The sequence below is a fragment of the Neopelma chrysocephalum genome, unplaced genomic scaffold (assembly GCF_003984885.1).
Source record: "Neopelma chrysocephalum unplaced genomic scaffold, ASM398488v2 Primary Assembly neopelma1_44, whole genome shotgun sequence".
Lineage (NCBI taxonomy): Eukaryota > Metazoa > Chordata > Aves > Passeriformes > Pipridae > Neopelma > Neopelma chrysocephalum.
The window spans coordinates 23,644,390-23,664,530 of NW_020897703.1; the positions used below are offsets into that span (position 1 = coordinate 23,644,390).

Genomic DNA, 20,141 nt, shown 5'->3' on the forward strand with positions numbered 1-20,141 from the left:
AAATTTAAAGACTTAAATAAATGTACATTACGGGTTTTTGCAAAGACAAATGGGGATTCTTGCTAAATCTGTGTGAAGAATCTGTAAGTGTCTTGATTCAGTTTTATGTATTCCTTGGTGAGAACATTGTTAGTTAAACATAATTCTTTCCCTATAATATTTGTCATGCATATCTAAGTGCCTGCTAGAGAAAAGAGACATGATAAAAAGTAAATATCATACACTACATCAAATAGGCATTACGATAATTTGAAGAACTCTGCTTACAACCAACAGAGATTTCTGATGGAACTATATGCTGTAGGAGTGTTAAGAAGTAATTAAAAGATGTATCTGAATACAGAAGACCTTGAAGAGATATTATCAGAATTATAACTTAAAATGATCTTTTCCTTAGTTATTGTTATCATAGCTTCACAAAGACCTTAAAAGCTGGGCTCTTGCTTCTCAGTATTTCCTAGCCTGAGATGGATGGTAACTGCTTCCTAAGCAAAACCTGAGGTTGTATAGCTTATATATAAGCGCATACAGTTTAGACACAGATGTGTACAAGTAAAAATGTGTATAAATAAAATGTGTTGCAAAGAAGCAAAATATCCATTGCACATCTTGGGCTTTAAATATCAAATTCCTAGGGGAGATTGGGTAGCTGGAAAGAATTGAAATGCATATTCCCTTTCAAAAGAAAAACTCTGTGGGAGTCTTTATTTTCTCAGTTGTACTCTGATCCACAAGAGAAGAGGAATACTTTAAATTAGTTCTTTCTATCAGGCTCCACAAATGGTGTGGCTTCACAGCACAAAAGGAAGAAGGAATAATTTGTCTCATGTTTTGACTTTATACAAGGCATGTACAGAATCCAACCAGGAACTGAAAAAATGAACCAAGTTTTAGCTCAGGTTTTGTAACTGTGACAGCTTATATAATTGGCCAAAAACATAGGTGTTCTTTAGAAAGGGAACACATTGCAAAATAGGGATCTACCAATTAAAAAAACAAAGCTCTCCAGTCGTCTTTACATGAAGTACTGTCAAACATGAAGACTCATCGAGACTTAGCATTGAGGGCAGGTAACAGAACAGCGATGAATTGGCCAAGTACTCTCCAGTAGACTTTGTGCTCCTAAGAGAAAAAATAATTTAATGTTTCTGATTAACAGTTTTTCTGAATAACTGAGCGGGGTTTGGGAATAAAGAATTTAGCACAGCAGGCAGTCTGTCTAAAAGTGGACTCGATCAAAGTTGTTCAGAAGTTAAATGTACTGTCATTAAAAAGCTAAATGTACTGTCATTCAGTTAAAATAATTTAGCAAATTAGAAGAGTTCATTAGTGCATGGCAGTTGGCTTCTGCCAAAACACCCTGCTGCTTAAATACGAAATTTAATTGAGAGGTATTAAAATTATTTTCTAAAAGAGGGAGTACAAGGAAATCCTGGTAAATGTATTTGGTACAAGCATCATTAAATTGGTTTTTTTTGCAAATCTGTAATGCTTCCTTATCCTTACTTCTTAAAAAAAAATTTAAAAAATTTAAAAATTGGCATTTTGAATACATTAATACAAAGTAGCCAGGTCACTCAAAAAATCACCTAATCTCCAAAATCTTAACTAATCGTAACAACCAGGAGTGAGAAAAGAGAAGATATGGGGGAGGATAGGCAAACTCCCCAAACCAAACAGAAGTGACTTGGTTTGGAGGTCAGACTTAATGGTTTCACACTACATTGCCTCTGTACATTAAAAAACAACTTTAAATAATCTGCATGTGATTACAACACTATGCACTATAATCAGCCTACTCTGGGCAAACAGAAATGTCTCTAAATATACACGTAGTTTTCAGGATAGGCTGCACAAACATCTAGGTATTACTTCCTGACCAGTTACTGCTGTTACTATTAGTTTTGACTCTGGGAATATTAATACTGCAAACACACACAACCAGCAGGCAGCTAACCTAGATTTGCATAAATATGTTGGTTACTGAAGGAGAGGCAGAAGTTCATGGAGACTCTCAGGACAGACCGGTCTGCACTTGTAAAACTGGCACCTGAAGCTTAGTCTGGTAGCCTGCAGTCAACACACCCTTCCTTCCTCTCCTCACTGTGGAAGGAGGGCATCAAAAGAAAAGAAAGAGGCCAAAACGGGAATTCGGACTCACTTTCCAGTCCTCCTGTGGCATCTTATAGTTTTTCTTACAGTAAGTCTAAGTGACTCAAGACATGAAGTAAGATAAGAGTGTGGGCTATGCCCTCAAACCTCAAACTGTCCTTCCGATAAAGCAAAGGAAATTGCTGCCAGACTCCTTAGGGCAGAGTAAGGGGTTGAGTCCAGAATACACCACTGGGAGGGACTTCCCACCCCCATTCAAAATGACAGTGTGTCATCTCAAGCATACCTTTACGAAATTTCCCCCTAAATCCTCATAGGCTCTTCCTAGAAAGCTCTTCCTGAACCCCTGGCCAGCTTCTTCCTGTTGTCTGTACTCCCATCCTGTAGCGCATGTTTAGAAATCAGTCATGAACTGAATATTGAATGACCTCAGCTCCACTGGTCTCCTCTAGCAGAAGAAATGCTTGGAGGAAAAGACTATGGTCTTTGACCAAAACCTTCCACCAGGAAATAAAAGGGCAGACTTCCCTATATTTCCTTATGCTAGGCTACCACAATTCCACCTTTCTGTCTGTCTACAGGGTGTAAATTACACCCACCTGCTGCTGAGGAAATTTAGTGGCAAAACCATTCCTTCCCAATACCCCACTGGCACTGATTTCTGACACTTTCTGACAACATTTCTGAATAAATGGAAAACCTAATACAAAAATTAATACTAATATAACATTATGATTGAAGTTAAGGGAACTGGCATGTCAGGGAGTTAATGTGTGCATTTCTAAGAAAAAAAAAGTATTTGTTCACACTGTAAGGTTTAGTTCTATTTATTTTTCTATTCTTTGTCAGTAACAAACACAAAAGTCCTACTCTTAAGTAGGTTTCTGACACTGTACAAAATTCACTGTCAGAAACTGTAACCATTTGTGACTTTATTGTTGTTCTGTCCTTCAAACTTGACTGACAAAAACTTCAAAATGGCAACAACAAAAGAATCTAAATCTTCTAAAATACACTGTTTCCCCATAAGTCACTGTAGTAAATAGTCAATAGTATTCTAAAAATATAGGGCTTTTTTTCTACAAAACATTGTAATAGTCATTAATACAACTGAACCTTTTGAATTTGATCCACAAAGGGGTTATGATGGTAGCATATGTGACTTTGTTAGCTATTGTACCACACAGAATACAAATTATGATTAATGACTGAGTCAATTAGAGGTGTAATTAATTGTCAGAATGAAATTATACTAGCTATTTTTGAATTACATAAATTATTGAATTGAAAGAGACCCACCACATGAACCTCAAGAACAGTTTCTGAAATGTACAGTAACCAACATGCACAATAAGGGTATTACGTTCAGCAACTGCCATTACTATAGGAATATTAAACAAAAAGCATGGCTGTTATTCCATTGTTTACATAATTCCATTTATTTCATCATGGGTAAAATAAGCAGAAGTGAGTTTAACCTTTGTTCCAAGTTGCTATTTCTTTTTATAAAGGTTCTCATGCAGCAATATGAATTTTGCCTGTAAAAAACTGTTAACAGTGTACGTTTTGAACCCTGGGGTTCACATAAAGACTAAAATCTTGTTTTGACATAACGTCAAGGATACACTTGACCTAAAACAGTGCACAAAAATGTAAACTACCAAGCTTTTTTAATTTTCAACCTTAACATTCATTAATGTTAGGGTTTTTTAACATAAATATTACACATAAAAGAAATTGCATTTACTGAAATAGCACAGCCTTGTTACACAGCTTATCTTTCACAACTTCTTAATACAACAAACTGCTGCTAGTGATGTCAACATATCTTTACCATCTTCCCTTCAGAGATTTTCTTTCTTTTCTTTTTCAAATAACAACTGCCTGCAAAATTTCTTTATCTATAAACATCAAGAGCTAAATATCAGAAAAGATCAAGCACTACAGGCCCAAGTCCCCACTCAGACCTCTATGAACTCCTGTTCTAATCAGCTGCACCTGCACTTCTGGAGAATGGAGGTGACCTTTAATTTTACAAGAACCTATGACAGTGGTGCTGCTTTGAATCTCGGAAGCTTCTTGAAATATGCAAAATTTACCAAAACTCAGTATTTGTCAACCTAGTAGTATATCTGGAAAACTCCTTTCAGTAGAGGACTTTCAATATTTTCTTTTCTTTTTAAACATTAACATCACTGCCAACCAATGTCTGATTTAATACTAGTATTAGAAGTAATAACGTCTTCTATGTCCAGTCAGCAAAAGCATATGGTACATGGAAATTTAGGAGAACTCCCTGAACATTAGCAAAATAATAAAACTACAAAAGGTTAATGCTGTACTTTTATACCAAACATCTAAACTACCTCACCGTTGCTCTTTTATAAAATACTTATACCCAAAATCTCATGCTACTGTACCTACTCCCAAGAATCTCATTGTGTCTGTTATCACAAAGCCTAGAATAATTTAAACTTAAATCATGTCCCTCTTCAGAAAAGCACAGATACAGAAATAATACATTTAGCCTCTTCTTTCTATACACAATTATATGACAGAGTAATATTTTCAAAAAGGCAAACAACATTTTGTGAGCTTTATGTCCTCAATCCCAAACACCCACCCAGACAATCAGGTCTTCAGAAGACTCATTTGCAGAGCTTATAGCATAGCTATTGTATGACAGCTAAGTGTGACTGGCCAGACCAACAGAAACAAACTCCCTAATGCCTACATCGTTAATTACAGCAGAGCAGTAATTAAGTTACCCCTTGCTGCTTCGATGAATGACAACAGGAGAACAATGGCGCAGCCTGATCAGAAATGAGAAACACACTCATCAGAGACACCATAGACAGACCAGTACCAGAGCACTATGACTATCTGTTCTTGCTGGCATCACAGACAGTGAGAGCTGCACTAAGGCAGTCCTAGCCCAAGGAGACAGGTGGAGATTTTCACCCTGTATTTCCAATTCAAGCCTAACATCCTCACGTGACTCAGTTCATTTCCATAATTCTCAGGTTTTCAGGAAGAGAGGAAACCATTAGTCTTTGAAACTGAATTTCCCTAACACAGTCTTGGGAGGTAAAATACTCCATTGATGCTGTCTGCAGTCACTTGCACATGTTGGCTCTGAACAAAATGAAAGAACATGGGGGCGGTGGTCTGATGAGGTTGAAGTTCCAATATAACCTCCCTAAAACACCTCCCTAAAATACCTCAGAAATGGAGCCTCAAGGCTGTCTAAGTGAGGGAGGGAAGCAGTCATCAAAATGAGCTTGGATGAAAGACATCATGCAGGTTCCACCGCCCCCTCAAAGAAGGTACAATCATCGCCTACATGTTCATTGTTAAGCAGGTGATGAATGGCAGAACAATCATAAACGGAGTACAAAACGCTTTAAATATGCTCAAAGCTCAAGTCAGGTGTGACTTTTACATATTCCTTTTGAGAACCACAGTAAAGAGCCTGCAGTGTGGTCTACAGGAAATCTGGTGACATGTCTTTCATTGGCCAACCACAAAGGTAGATTCCACAAGAAAAAGGAGCGCACCTCCCTAAATCACCCTGGAATGGGCTCTGTCTCACTGCAAACCTAGAATCATCTCCACTACAATGGGGACTTTGCAATGGGGATACACACAGCCTGCAGTCAAAAGGTATAAATGAATTCCTCACTGGAAAACATTGCTGTTTGAATTTAATAATAAAACTGTTCAGCTTTCATAAGCTGACGTTGTGTCCATATTTTCTTTTCCTGTTGATGCTACAAAAAAGGAAAAGAAAGCACTATAAAACCATTTTTCTCCTGAAGTACAAGGAAATTGTTGTATGACATTAGAGCCAAAGTCTACCTACTTCTCAATAAAAAAGAATGGCAAGAAAAGATGCTAAAAGTTACTGAACACACAGACTGGAAGGTGCCCAAACCAAGCCCAAGACAGAGCAGATTTTAAACAACCTGTTCCTGAGTAACTAGAAGGGATATCAAAACTGGAGGGAAGAATGGGATTTACTCACACCTCACAGGCTCACCTTCAGAGGTGTTGTTCAAGACAGGGTGTAAAGAACACACTCATTACAGCTCCCTGCTACACTAGTGCTGTTTATGGCAGCTCTGAAACTGCATTGTCACAACTCCAGCAGAAATCTAGAAATTGGGGGAAATCTCTGGAAAATGGGCCTTTTTTTAGATGTTGGAAGGAATATTCAGAACTGGCTAGATGCCACTTTTGAATCTTTGAATTAATTTCAGGTTCTGCCCATTTTGTGCCAAAATGCTTCTAGACTTCATAGGATATACAATCACTTGTTGCTTGTCACAGTGCAAGGTATGAGTTGACACAAAAACGACGAGATTGTACACGCGATATTAGTTTTTGGGAGAGAGGCATGAGAACCCAGGGGATGCTGAAGTTCATCAGGTATCACTAAAAAGTCACATAGAGAACAAATCTACCAAAAGGATGGTACCTGGAAAGAGCAAACGTGACTTCCTAAGGCATTAGGAACTGGAGGTTGGTTGCTCCATAGGGAGGATACTCTCCTGGACTGCCCAGCTCAACCATGACATGATAGATATGTTTTAGCTGAACTGGACTCTCCAAATGCCTCAAGTTTATAACAAACCTGTCAAAGTCTCAGTTTATATTCTTAAGGCTTAAAGCTTAAATCGACACACTATAGGTGCCAACTGTGAAGTGGATCAGCCACGTCTGCCTCAGGGATGGGATGAGTATTTGGCAGCAATAGCAGCTTCAGCCACATAATTTTTGTCTGTCACCACTAGTCTATCAGAGCTCCAGGCCACCAATTCCTCCTAAGATGAATTCCATAATGTTTTAGGCCAGACACAGGCAGACAGGCATGAATATGGACACGCAGCCACCTTGAGAGGTTTTAGATTAGAAATGGAGGCACCTACCAATGGGTACGCTATTGTGGTTGGGCAGTCGGTACCTGGATGGGCATCTGCTTCGCAGTTTTGGATCTAGGTGCCATTAAGTCCATGCGAGTCCTACTACAGACATGAAAGTTATGGGCCAGGACACAAAATAACCTTTCCGCTAGCCTGACTATATGTGCATTTCATCTGATAATATTCAAATTTCTTTAGCTACATTATAATGAGGTTAAAGCAAGAAAAATTTCCCCACCCCAAATATTACAAATGTCAGTAACGAGAACAGTAAAAATGTCACCACACGGAGAAAAGAGTGAAATTAGCATATTTTGAGAATTATTATACCCATGAGTGAAATAATGCAATCAGCTAGCTGCAAGATAAAGCTAATTTGGTTTCCAACAGTTTATCAACAATGCACTGCTCCTTTGCATTAACAAATTTAAATGGTACCATATCCTGCAAACAAGAATAATTCACACAGAATATTACGCTGTGTTAATTAAATAGCTGGAATGGAAAAGGTCAGGCCATGACTGAAAGATGCGCATATGGGTTGTGAAGCTAGGAAAAGATGGAGCGATTTCAAATCAAGCAATCAAAATAAATTATTTTAACCATGATTAAGTCAATAATAAATACACCTAGATTTTTTGAGCCTATTTTGACAGCCCCTTTAGTTTGCTGCTGTTTTTCAGAATTTTTTCTTTCTTGTTGACCCATGCAAGAGTCGAAATATCTATAAACCCATCGTAAGATAAGTTATCAAAGAATTATCCTGCTTATATTCAAGTTTTCCTTTGACTGTGCAGATAGTGAGAGGCATGAGCAATTTTTGCAGTTAAAAGGACACTGCAAAGCCCCATTTGCTTTATTTTTGGATAGGTTTCCTGCCACTAGAACCATGAAACCTCCACGACTACTACAGTTAATTGAAAAATGTTCAAAGAGAGAAATATTTTTTCACTTTAGTTTACTTCTGCAAATAACAGCACTTTGGCTGAATGCCACCAAATCACTTAAATTATAGTAGTAACATAGCCCTTCTTAATTGAGAGAACACTTTGGCATAGGCTAAACTATGCTGAGGTGGTAATGTATGAAAAAGACTTAGTAAAACAGGGAATTAATCTTAGTTGGACCCCCAAAGCACTACCAGAATATCCATCAGTCATGATGAAATCTGAATCTCATCCTGTATTTTTACTGTACTTTCGTCACTACAGCTGAACACAGCAAGCTAAAATTTTAGTTTATTTTCTGCATGTCCCCCCATTATTTAAATGTGCACGAATCTTATTTTTCCTGGGGAATTTCCTGAACTTTTCTAAACAAAATATAATTTGCTTTCTCATCATAGTTCTGCTGATTTCAGTCAGCATATACTTCCTTTTTGCACCTTCAGTCTAGCAAACAGAGCTGTGTGAACTAAACAAAATGCAATGTCGTATGTTTCATGAAGATTTTCACGTGAGTCTGTGGGTTTGGCTGCAAAACTGAGGGATGAGCACCACGTGAAATTCAGCTTTGTGCTGCCCAGCACATCAAGAGTACTGACACTGGATCTAAAACCAGCCCGTGGGGACCCCACTGTTCAGCTCTCCCCAGTTACACACACAGGCATTTATCAAGCCAACTTCCAGACTTTGTGACAGAATGCCTAAGCAAGCCACACTGAAATACCCGTTTTTTTTAAGGGAAGATGAAGCACTGTGCAGCATACGAGCCATTAATTTTACGACAAGTGCAGATGGTTGACATACAGATAAATTCTCACACAATCTAACTGAAATAATATATACTTCACTCTATTTAAATGATAATAGTTTCTAATAAGCACAGTGTCCCCCACATGATGGTATATTCACCCGAATTATTTCACAATGGATTTCAGGGCAAGTTTTACCTGAACCCTACTGTTTATTCCCCCCAGTTCGGCCCATGGCTGATTTGTAACCACTTCAACTCAACGCGTTTTCCTTCTCCCTTTAAAAGCACAGACTCCCCGCTGCGGTATTTCCCTGCACGCAGGTACCCACGCAGGTTCGGCTGAGCGGGACGTGCGGGAGGAGGAGCGGCAAGGGAGGCACAGCGGGCCCCGCTACAGCCGCCGCCGCCTCCTGCTCCCCGTGCCCGCTGGGCCGGACCCGGAGCCTCCCCGCGCTGGGGCCCGGGCCGGGCCGGGGGGCACCTACCCGGCGCGGGGGGACGGCTGCTCTCCGCCCCGGCCATGCTCCTGCGGATCTGACTGCGGGGGCTCCGCTCGGCACCGCCTTGGGCGGCGGAAGGGACAGCGCGGCCCGACAGCGGCGGCGGGGCGGAGCCGGGCGGTGGCGTGACGGCCGGAGCTCCGCGGCCCCGCCGGTGACACCCGAGAGCGGCTCTCGGGAGTCGCCCCCTCCTGCCCCGGACCCCTCTCCCCGCGGGGTGACGGCCCGGTGGCCTCCCCGCCCCGCACGCCCCCGCTGCCCGCCGGCGCGGCTCTCTCCCCGGTGGCGGCAGGCCCGGCTCCCGCCGCCGCCGCTTCCCTCCTCCCCTCGCCGGCGGAGGAAGGAGGCGGCCGCCGGCCCTCCCCGACCGCGCATGCGGCTGTGCCGGGCCGGGGCAGCGCTGCCGCGCTCGGGGGCTGAGGTGTGGGTGTCCCTGTGCCCGGCCCCGTCCCCTGCTCCCCCGCGGGCCCCCGGCAGCGCCCCCGCAGATGGGCTTGGGCTGGAGCACCGCGGAGGAGCGGCGGCCCCTCCTGCCGCCGCCGCCGCAGCAGGCGCGGCCGCAGGCGCGGGGGCCGGCGGGGGGCCCGGCGGGGCGGCTGCCGCCGCTGTCGGGCCGCGTGTACGGGCGGCGGTGGCTGGTGCTGCTGCTGTTCTCGCTGCTGGGCTTCGCGCAGGGCCTAGTGTGGAACACCTGGGGCCCCATCCAGAACTCGGCCCGCTTGGCCTTCGGCTTCAGCGGCTGGGACATCGCCCTGCTCGTCTTCTGGGGGCCCATCGGCTTCGCGCCCTGCTTCTTCTTCATGTGGCTCATGGACAAGAAGGGTGAGCGGGGCCGGGGGCGGCGGGGCCGGGGGGTCGGGACTCCCCGCCCCGCTCCTGCGGCTTCCCCGGGGCCAGGCGGGGCCGCCGTGTCCGTGTCCCCCCGACACCGCGGTCCTGGGGCCGGGGAAGGGGGCGCCGCCACACCGGGGACACTCGGGGCCGGTGGCCTCGGCCTTAAAAAGGGAAGATTAATACTCAAAAGGCATCGTGAGTGCTGTTTCCAGCACGCTGTCCAAACGAAGGCACATCAAAGTCCATTCACAAGGAAGATACTTAAGCTGTTCCTACAGCTAAGCGGAATTAGGGCATCTGTCGTCGCAGCTGAGGTGTGGGTCTGGAGGTGTGTGCCAGCCTGGCATTGCCGTGCGTGCGGCTGCTTGACCTGGAGATGGTCGTGATTTCTGGTGACCAGCTGTGAAACAAACACACGTAGATGTTCGGGTCAAGTAATGTCACTGCTCAGGGCGTCCATTGCATCTTAAAGAAGTACTTCGTTTTTAAAAGCAGGCTGAACACGAAGTCTGTGGTTTGCTTTTCACTGCGCTAGGAAGATGCAAAGACAGGGAATACAAAACAGAAGTTGCACTTCGGGGTTTCGGAAGGCAAGCACAGGGGACAGTTCCCTAATTTGTGTTCAGGTAGCAAACTTCTGAAAATGGTGTTTATCTCTGGAGAACTTCTCCAGGGCCTGCGTGGTTTGTCTGCGGTTGCTCCTGGGACTGCTCCAGAGAGGTCAAGTACCCCTGTTTGCTGATTTGAGCTTTTGGGCCTAAATCCACAGAAGCGATTTATTTTAATTCCCGTTTAAACAGACCTTTAAACAAGAGATAGGAGCCAACAGACCCTTGTGCCTCCTGATGTTAAGTGCTTATTCCATTTATTTAGGAGTTAATAGCTTGATTGTGAGCAGGGAAGGGAAGAGGGGAAGTGAAAGCTGGGGAGGAAAGTTGTGTTTGAGAAGGACTGTGTCTCGAAATTGTAATTGCAGTTCCTAAATCTGAAGAGGCATTGTGGGAATAAAATTTACTGAGCTGAAAATACATTTTCCAAATGAGTCCATGGTGGCTGTACAGCCAGTCTTCTTTTAAGCCATTTAGACTTAAGTCAGCAATATCTGTCTAGATTGATGTATAATAGTGTTGTTAATTATCTTTGGTTTGTACAGTGAAGACTGACTCTGCTCATGGTATGAAGGAAATAAAGCTAAATGTGAACCTATGCTTATAGAATTGAGTCTGTATTTTCATTTCTACATTTTCTATGAAGTTGGTCCTGAGCAATGCAAAATAATACTGAAAGAATTTTGAAGTAACTCACTGAAGAAGGAACATTAGTGTTTTGTTGTTTTGTAATGTGATTACGTATGTAGGTGCTGAATTTCTTGGTTTCACATGTAGCTTCTTTTAATGAGAATATGTATACAGGTGTTTTTCTCATTTCCTTACCTGATTGTTTGGGTGTTTTTCCTGCCTTTTTTTTAATCTCCATGTTCGTTGAAGGTACAGATATGACCTACCCCTTTGGTCTTGCTTTATTGCTTTCCTTGTCAAGAGAATTTCGCTTGGTAACCTGAATAAAGCGTCTCAACTCATTGGCTGTGTGCATAAAGAGTACATATGGGCTCTAGAGCAAGTTCTTTGCACAGCAGCAGATTTTGCGAGGGCCCTGATTGTTTTCTACTGTTTCTTTTCTGCTGTTTTCTGTGTGCGGATGATTCCCACAGAGAATGTGGTGCTGTTCACTTTGGGAGTGATGGTGGAGTCCTGCCACTTTGTTTCTCAGGAGCAAAGAGGAGAGCTACTGAGCCCAGCTCTCCCGCGGGGCACACCGTCTACTGGAGGCACATTGTATTGAGTTACCTGCTCTTTGGAGTACCGTGTACCAGAAAGAGCTTGACTCTGCTACTTTGAAGCTGTAAAGCTGGTTGAATCAGACCTCGCAAGGGCAGTATTTCACATGTTGTTACACCAGATTTACTCTCTGTACCATGAATATAGGGAAGCTACACCATTTACTCTGTGGCTTCAGTCATCTGTCATTGGAGTTGGCTAGTAAGGGAGCTGTCAGGAAAAAATGTATTTGTGAAGTGTCAACATGTAAAACCTGGCATGTATCAGAAATATGACACTGTAGATGAGGCATGTCAGAATCTGAGAGGAGATTTAGCTGTTAGATAGTCCTATACTTCACAGTCAGAGGTAAATCTAACTGGTAAGTAGCTGCCTGCTGTCACTTAAGTCTGATTTTGTGTTATGATGCTTTACAACAAGTCCAAAAGTATTTGTCTTTTTGGGTTTTAGTAGTTCATTGCAGCACATGGTTCAAAGCATAAATCTGTATCCATTTTTGTGCAGGTGCACAAAAAAAAATTGTGCACCTGCTTCCTATTTCAGTACTGCTTGTAAGGGTTTGGTCACTTTTTTTTTAACCTTTTAACTAATTAGAAATTGCAAGATTAAATATTCATGAATAGGCATGTTAATAGTTCTACTTACAAGAAGCATTTCTTGGGCTCTGTGATTCAGTTCCATCACAGCTTCTCAGAGAAGTGTGGGGTCCTCTGAGAAGAGAGGACAGCAGTGTTTAGTTTTCTAACCTCAAAAAGTTTCTTGGCCTTTTTGACCTTTTCCCTCGTGGCCTTCTGAGAGTATCTCCTGGATTCTTTGTGGAGGTCTGTTTGCAGCTGACACAGGCAATGCAGTTGGAGAATAGGAGAAATACATGGGCTGGGACAGGTGTATAGATGGTGTCACTTCTGGCTCCCAGTGGAATTTCTACAGAAGATACTACTGGCAACTGTACACATCTCCCAAGGGCTCTGATGACCCAGAGTAGGTCTTGGTGCCAGAAGTAGCATGACAAACTGTCTTGGTTGACTTAAGCCCATGTTCCTGTGGATCTATAGAGATATTGTGTTTTTTATGAAATTTAGGGTAAATTTTCATCAGGAAGGTAGTGATGGTCTTCAGATGGCTGTAATTGCAAAAAAAATAATCTTACTTGAAGGTCTGAACAGACTCAGAAGGAATAGACATTTTTTGATGGGTGTTAACAGTATTTTAAAGGGTCTTTGAGACACTGGAGGAAGCCTGGATTTAGCTCGTGTCTCTGTAAGGTGTGTAAATTGAAGCTACTTTATATTTTTGCAGAGCTCTTGTCATTCCTAAAAATACACTCGTTTTCAGATGCATAGTGAGGCTCACATATCACAGCTGGAAGTTCTTTGGGGAGTGAGTTCTGTCCCTGCCTCCCAGCTTCCTCAGACATCCTCAGGGAGCTTTCCATGCTCCTTGGCTGGGTGCAGTATTAGGGACAGCAGTGGCATCTGTCGCGTTTCTTAGTCCTGTTCTGGGATGGGTGCATGTTGAAACTCAGGAATTGTGTTTGCATGTGCCATTTTTGAGTATGTGCCATTTTGGGTGGGTTTGAAAACCCTTTTCCATAGGTAGAATTACAGATGTTGTCTTGGTTGTTTTTTTCTTAGTGAAGAAAGGTTAAAAGATAGAGTGTGCCATGGAGCTACACGTCTTATTATTTGGTACATTTTCTTCATCAATAGGATTAGAGAGTGCTGGTTTAAATTCTAATTACCTTTAGAGTTTCAATAAGACTGAAATTAAGTGGGAAATTACTTCAGTGTGATATTGGATGGACCCTTGTTGTTTACATGATTAAAATTAGTTACAATTTGTCACGTGATGCTTGAGTGTTTATGTACATTTTGTGCCTCAAGTGTTTCATTTCCTGAGAACTGTAAATACAAGCACACAGAACTGTTAGGATGTTTATATATCTAACTCGAACCTTACATCCTTCCCTGGATCTGGTTCACCAAGGGGGTTTTATTAAGTTCCTAGTTACAAGGTGAGACCTAGAAGCAGTACATGTCAGTCTTTGCTATGTTCCCATATAAGCAAGAAGAGGCGATGAAGAATGAAACACTTTATAGTAATTCCCATTAAACAAATTGAATAGAATGGTGATATTTTTCAGTAATTGTTGGAATACAGTGAACATAGTTTTTTAGTCCTTTTTTATAAAATTATATATGCTTACATGGGTTGCATAGACAATCTTAGTAATTTTATTTTGCTGAAATTAAATTTATATAACATTGTTATTCTAGTGATTACATTATAAAGTAGAGAGAAAACTTAAATAATCAAATTCTGTTTTTTAATCAAGATTGTCTTGTCTGTTTAAACCATGGAAGTTTTTACTTGTATGAAGTTATTCCTTTCCTGAATATCAAACTCTTGATTTCTTTGCTGTCTGTTAGATCATGCTTCTCAGTTTCCTTCTCTGAGACATTTGACAGTTCTTATCTCTTTAACCTGGGAATTTTAATGCAGTCTGACCAAATAGTCATGAATATTGAATACAGGTACTTAATTGGACCGTACTAGGATAAAAATGTCTTAATAACTGTTCTCTTTAAAATAAACTACACATGATGGATAAAGAGAATTCTGCATGGCAGCTTTCACGTTTGGAGTTCCCAGATTGTCACTTGGTGCTGCATGCATGAAAACACTGATTTTACTTTTAGGGGACCTTTGGATTCCTCTACCTCACATGTAGGGTTACTTGGATAGAAGGCAGGTGACTCCAAATGAACTTGTTCTCCCCCTAGATTTTAACCTAGGAAGTGTTTCTGAAATGCCTTTGGATTTATTTTGAGAGATGTGAAAGTGGGTATAGAGGGGAAGCAGGTTGTTGTTCCAGAAGTTGGTGGAAACATCAATGGCCAAGTGAATCCAACAGATGGGGAAGATTTTCTGAAGTGTTTCCGTTGCTCTTGGCATCTCAGAGTCCTTCTCTGTCATTCAGACTTTTGGACAATGTTATAGTAAATATAAATTGGAGCATGTTAGTAGTAACTTAGAAAAATGACTGATAGGTTGCACTTGTGAAAGAGATGGACAGTGTGAAGTACTTTCCATGGTGGCTTTCACAAGAAAATGCAGAGTTTTTGATGGAAGTATCCATAGTTCTGTCATGTCACAAGTGACCATAAGCACATGGGGTTTTGCTTAACAGGGGAAGGACAAGAACCTTTAAAGTCTGAGAATTTACACCTGTGGTGAAGAAATACATTTTCAGCTCTTATTCATTGTGATCTCAGAAATAGATTTTCCTTATCTCAGATGCATGGCTGTAAGATGTGTGCCCAATATTTCAAAATTGCCAATTTGATAATTCATGTGTCAAGTTCAGCTGTGAGCCTCAGCTAAAAATGTCTGGGATAAGACTCAGTATAAGACTGTAAAACTTTAGTATAATTGGGTGACTTCAAGTCAAAAGGATTTGCACAGTTCAACAATAGAAAAGGTTTATACAGGCATTATGGCTTTGGGAGGTTAGTACAACCTACAGGAAAGAAATACCCATGGGAAAACTTAGATATGAAAATGTGGGTAGAATAGCAAGGAGCCAGTGAGAAAAGAAAGTGTACAGAGGGTAATCTTATAAACAACTGATTCTACTGAGTAACATTTATGTTAATGGCAAAGGTCTTAACTCCAACAAGAGCAGGAGAAGGCCCTCTTGGATTGAATGAAAGCTAAATGTGAACTTAGTGCATCACTTAAAAAGAAGAGTAGGGGGAGAATGCCTTGACTCATAAGAAGTGAAAGGTATGTGTATTTGGTGAAAATGCAAGTGGTTGATGCACTTAAACTAAACACAAAAGAAGTTTGAAGGAAAATACCTGTTTTACCCCAGTCTTTTCTCTCACATCCTGTAGACATCTTCTGCTGCATGCTATAAATTATGCGGATTTCATTATCTTGTAAATGATACTGATCCACACCTATCAAATCCCATGAAAGGGATTAATGTTCCTAAATAACAAATCTTGGAAGAAATGAGATGAAGTGTTGCTTTTCATGTGGAGAGATGAAAGGAGCAATTAGAGAGCTGAATATAGGTAAATCCCACTAGAGCATGTATTTGATCAGCTTGATTTTACAAAACTTATTTTGATGAGTTGCTGGTGCGCATGTGTGTAAAGACATATTTTTCCTCTATACCATCAGAAGAAAAGAAAAAGGAAGACTGAACCAAACTTAGCTTTTGTTGCATAATTTTATATACTGTGGCTACATGAAGGGCCACAGAGCATTTGTGCAAGTTCTTGCAGGAGTGAAGACTCATTAGAGAATTGACTGGCTCACCCTCGCTGGAGTCAGACATGCTGCAGAAGAGCCTAGCAACATAGAGTGGTTTAATTAGATCTGATGAGTTGTATTAACTTGGTGCCACTATGATTCATCATAGCAATGCTAGCTTGATTCTTAGCAGCACTTCTCATACCTCCTGCTGGGCCAGGTTGAGTTGAAAGCATTAGTCATGGCTGTGGACAGATGTCCTCTTCTGGAGCTAGTTCTTTCTGTTTGGTGGGATCACCCCCCATCTCTGCTTTGTACCGCGTTCCCACATACATTCTCTTTGTTCTGCCCCCCTTTAGGCAACTGCTGTGCTCTTTGTACTCCTCACACACGTCTTTGCAGTGGTGCTGGGACAGCTGTTTGAAACACCACATGCTGAAGCACATCAGGAAGCTGCATGTTGGATTTAAAAGAACTTTCCATGATGGGAAGTAAAATCCTAACATGTTTGCATAGCCTATACGAGAATAATAATGGCCATGCTATCTGAGGGTAACACTCTCTTGAGGCTCTGCACAAACAGGCACAGTGAGTGGGGAGGTAATGGCCATAAACCAAAACACAAGAAGTTCCACCTCAACATGAGGAAGAACCTCTTTACATTATGGGTGGCAGAGCATTGAAACATGCTGCCCAGGGAAGTTGTGGAATCATGTCTTCTCCCTGGAGACATTCAAAACCCACCTGGATACATTTCTGTGTAACTTGCTCTAGGTGACCCAACCTTGGCAGGAGTGTTGGACAAGGTGATCCCCAGAGATCCTTTCCAACCCTAATAATTCTGTGATTCTGTGCGTAACTTGATATACCTTGATGTTGACAAATGGATGAATAGTGAAATCATTTACCAGTGTGAAACACAATCCCTTACTTTTCTTATGCAGCTGCTGACACAAGCAGAGGTAAAGCACTTAAGCGTCCCAGAACTGGGTCAGGACACAGCCCCATCTAAGAAGCTATTTTGTCAACAGTAGCTTTTAGAAGTTGATTACAGGGAGTTTAATACTAGTGCAGCTGTGCACTGATATCTCCCCTATTGTATGTTCATGTGTTTTTACTACCCCTCATAATCTTCTCTTGACCCAAGTTGGTTCTAATCTGAACTCTTTCACCTTCTCTACTTTCTGCCTCACCTATGTTGTGGCATGTCCATCTTGTCCTCCCATTTCCCACTGCTCTCCACTCCTTGGTTGTTGAGGAGTAGGAGAGGTTGGATGTGAGAAGCTCAGGGCCCAAAGGAGTGAGAAAAGCCCTTGGATAGATGGAAAAAGAGACAGAAGAGGAAGAGTATGAGACAAGGTAGTTGGTAAAGCATGGGAGGTGTGGATGCAGAAGCAAGATCAGGAGCCAGAGGGCAGGGAGTGCTGGGGATGGGAAAGGTGAAAGAACAAGTTGAGTAAGAGGCACAGGGAAAAGGACACTGAGTGAGCAAGAGACGGAAGGAAATGTGACTTAAGTAGCCGGCAGCAAATAGTGGGGTGGCAGGTGCCTGCACAGCACCACAGGTCAGCAGCATGGTTTTTGTGAACTGCCTTGAGGGGCACTTTTAAATCCAGGAGAAGGGAATCTCTTGGAGCACAATTGACCTTTTTGCCTTTACTTATCTCCAACAAAGGCCCCTGTGTTTTGCCTCTTCACAACCCAGCCTCTGAACTCTGCCTGACACTGTCTCTTGTCAACCAGAAGGTGAATCGGCCCTTCCTTCACCCTCCCCTTCCCCGTGGTGTCCCGGCCACAGCCGCCTGCTCCCTGTGGGGCTCTGTGGGTGCTGCTGACGCAGAGGAGCGCGGCTGTTCCTGCTCTTCCTTCTTGTGTGGGTTAGGTGGTGACGGATGTCTGGCCTCGTGATGGAGGCACAAGTGGGATGCTGGGGTGGATGTGGCCCTTCTGGCTGGTATCTCTCCCCTTCTGGAAAGCCTTGTAGAATGGGACAGTAAACACTAAAATACCATTTTGTTGTCCACTGCCTTGCTGCATTTTGAAAGCATTTAAATTTTGCCAGTCTCCTTTCTTTTGGAAGTTTTTAACAGTGTGACAACTGTGCTACATAAAGGTAGTTGATATAACATAAATGACAACAATAATTTCACTTTTATCAAAATCCCTCAGGCTTTCTTGTAGACTTTTATGATGACAGTAGTAAAGTACTTAGGAAAGTTGTATTGGATTTGTTTTGCTAGCTGTATGTTTATACTGTATTTATAATTCCCAGCTATTAGTTTAGAATTCCATTAAAGAGAAGGAAGAGTAGATCAGTTGTTAGGTTGCAAAAGCTGAATCTGTTTCCTTTAAAGAAAACAGAGTCTTTTCTTCAAAGAATTAACATGGTATTTATTTTTCCTATCAGAAGAAACTAAGTATGAACAAAGACCATTTTCACTTGGTAATGCTGAACTAACACAGCTTTTCTGATTTCTGAATTCCAGTAACAGCCTTACAGAACTTCAGAAACATAATAGTTTTTATTCATTATTTTTGGCCAATATTTTGGGCGTTAATTTCATATTATGTTTCAGGAGTGAAAAAAAAGCTGAAGAAAATGCAAAAATGAGCTTCATTAGTTCTCAGCAGAGTTTGGATATTTTCTGCATTGCTGATTTCTACCTGTATATTTTTATTTTTCTGATAAGAAGTGCCTTGCTTGGGGGAAAAGAGCTGTGTAAAACAGGGGTATTTGTATTTGCTTCCCTTTTCAGAGCTGAAGAAGTAGAGAGTGCATAACACAGGCCCTACAATAATCTTCCCTTTTGGGAAAATCTGTCGTCTGACATTGCCAAATAAAAATATTTGGTTTATATAAAATAACTTGTTTAAAAACACCCAAACCCATGGTCAGTGCTGAGGAGAGCAGAACTACATTTAAGAAACATGATGTTTTGGTAATTGTTACCTTATTTTGCTAATTTCCTTGGAGAATGTTTGGATTCTCCCAATGGCAGCCTGGTACAGCCTCAGCTGAGCAGGCTGAAGCCCTGGTACAATTTTCTTTAAGAATTTTTTTAGTTATAATCCCAGGGCAAGGGAAATTGTGGCTTGCCCTGCCTTTCTCTCAGTGGTGATATTCAGAGCTATTCCATCACTTCCTGCTGTAATTTGGTTTTTTTAATGCTTCTCTTGTTCCTGTGCTATTGTGACACTGTAGCTATAATTGTGCTGCAGGAGCTTGTGATTAATGCTCCAACTTCCTCAAAAGCTACAAATTTAAGCTTTCTTATGCAGATTTTTAGAAGAGAGGATTTTTAGATTTTTCCTCTTTTTAGAGCTGGAGATCTGTATGACTCAGCTGGGAGTGATGTGTTTTGAAAGTGAGAGGTCTTCTGCTTTTTCCAAAGTCTGTCAGTGTTTTTCTTGAATACAGGACACCAAGTCTAACTGCACCTAGGAACTCTTTCTGTTTTATATGGTTATTTTTGATGGGTGCCACCCCTTTTGAATACTTGAGAGAGGTGGAATTGTTACATTTTTTAATTAATCACGTGAACCTAAAGAATTGATCAGGAATCTTAAAAAATACAATGGGTTTAGGATCCATTGCAGCATTATAGTGCTGCAAATGGTGTCTTTTAGAATGAACTATGTACCCTAAATAGTGCCTGATGTATTTTAATGTTAAAATAACATTGAAACTGTTCACACAGAGGAAAATTGAAAGCTCACTCCAGTGACCTTTCTGACAAGTCACAAGACCTGCATGGATATGACATCAGTGAGGCTCTTACAGCTCTTTTTCCTCAACTCTCAGCAGGGATAATAAAAAGGAGAAACTTTGTGCTTAGTGTCCTGCTTAGTGGATGTGCTAGGCAGTATTTAGTGTAGCTGCCAATCCTTGCTGCACGGTTGCTTCTTGATACTCTGTTGTGGCAAATCAAACTGCCTCTGTATTTCTTAAAACGAAGAATTTCATGCACCATTGGGTGGTG

General features: G+C 41.7%; 2 protein-coding genes across 2 annotated transcripts in view; one reads left to right on the forward strand and one right to left on the reverse strand.

Moving 5' to 3' along the window:
* The window catches only part of HSPBAP1 (HSPB1 associated protein 1), a 37,317-nt gene extending 28,066 nt beyond the window's left edge, over positions 1–9,251 (reverse strand). The window contains exon 1 of the mRNA XM_027677905.1: positions 9,059–9,251. Within this exon, the coding sequence (XP_027533706.1) occupies positions 9,059–9,251 (193 nt within the window). The remainder of the gene's footprint in view (positions 1–9,058) is intronic.
* Positions 9,252–9,650: 399 nt separating this feature from the next.
* SLC49A4 (solute carrier family 49 member 4) overlaps positions 9,651–20,141 on the forward strand; it is a 70,317-nt gene continuing 59,826 nt past the window's right edge. The window contains exon 1 of the mRNA XM_027678989.1: positions 9,651–10,051. Within this exon, the coding sequence (XP_027534790.1) occupies positions 9,718–10,051 (334 nt within the window). The 5' untranslated portion in view covers positions 9,651–9,717. The remainder of the gene's footprint in view (positions 10,052–20,141) is intronic.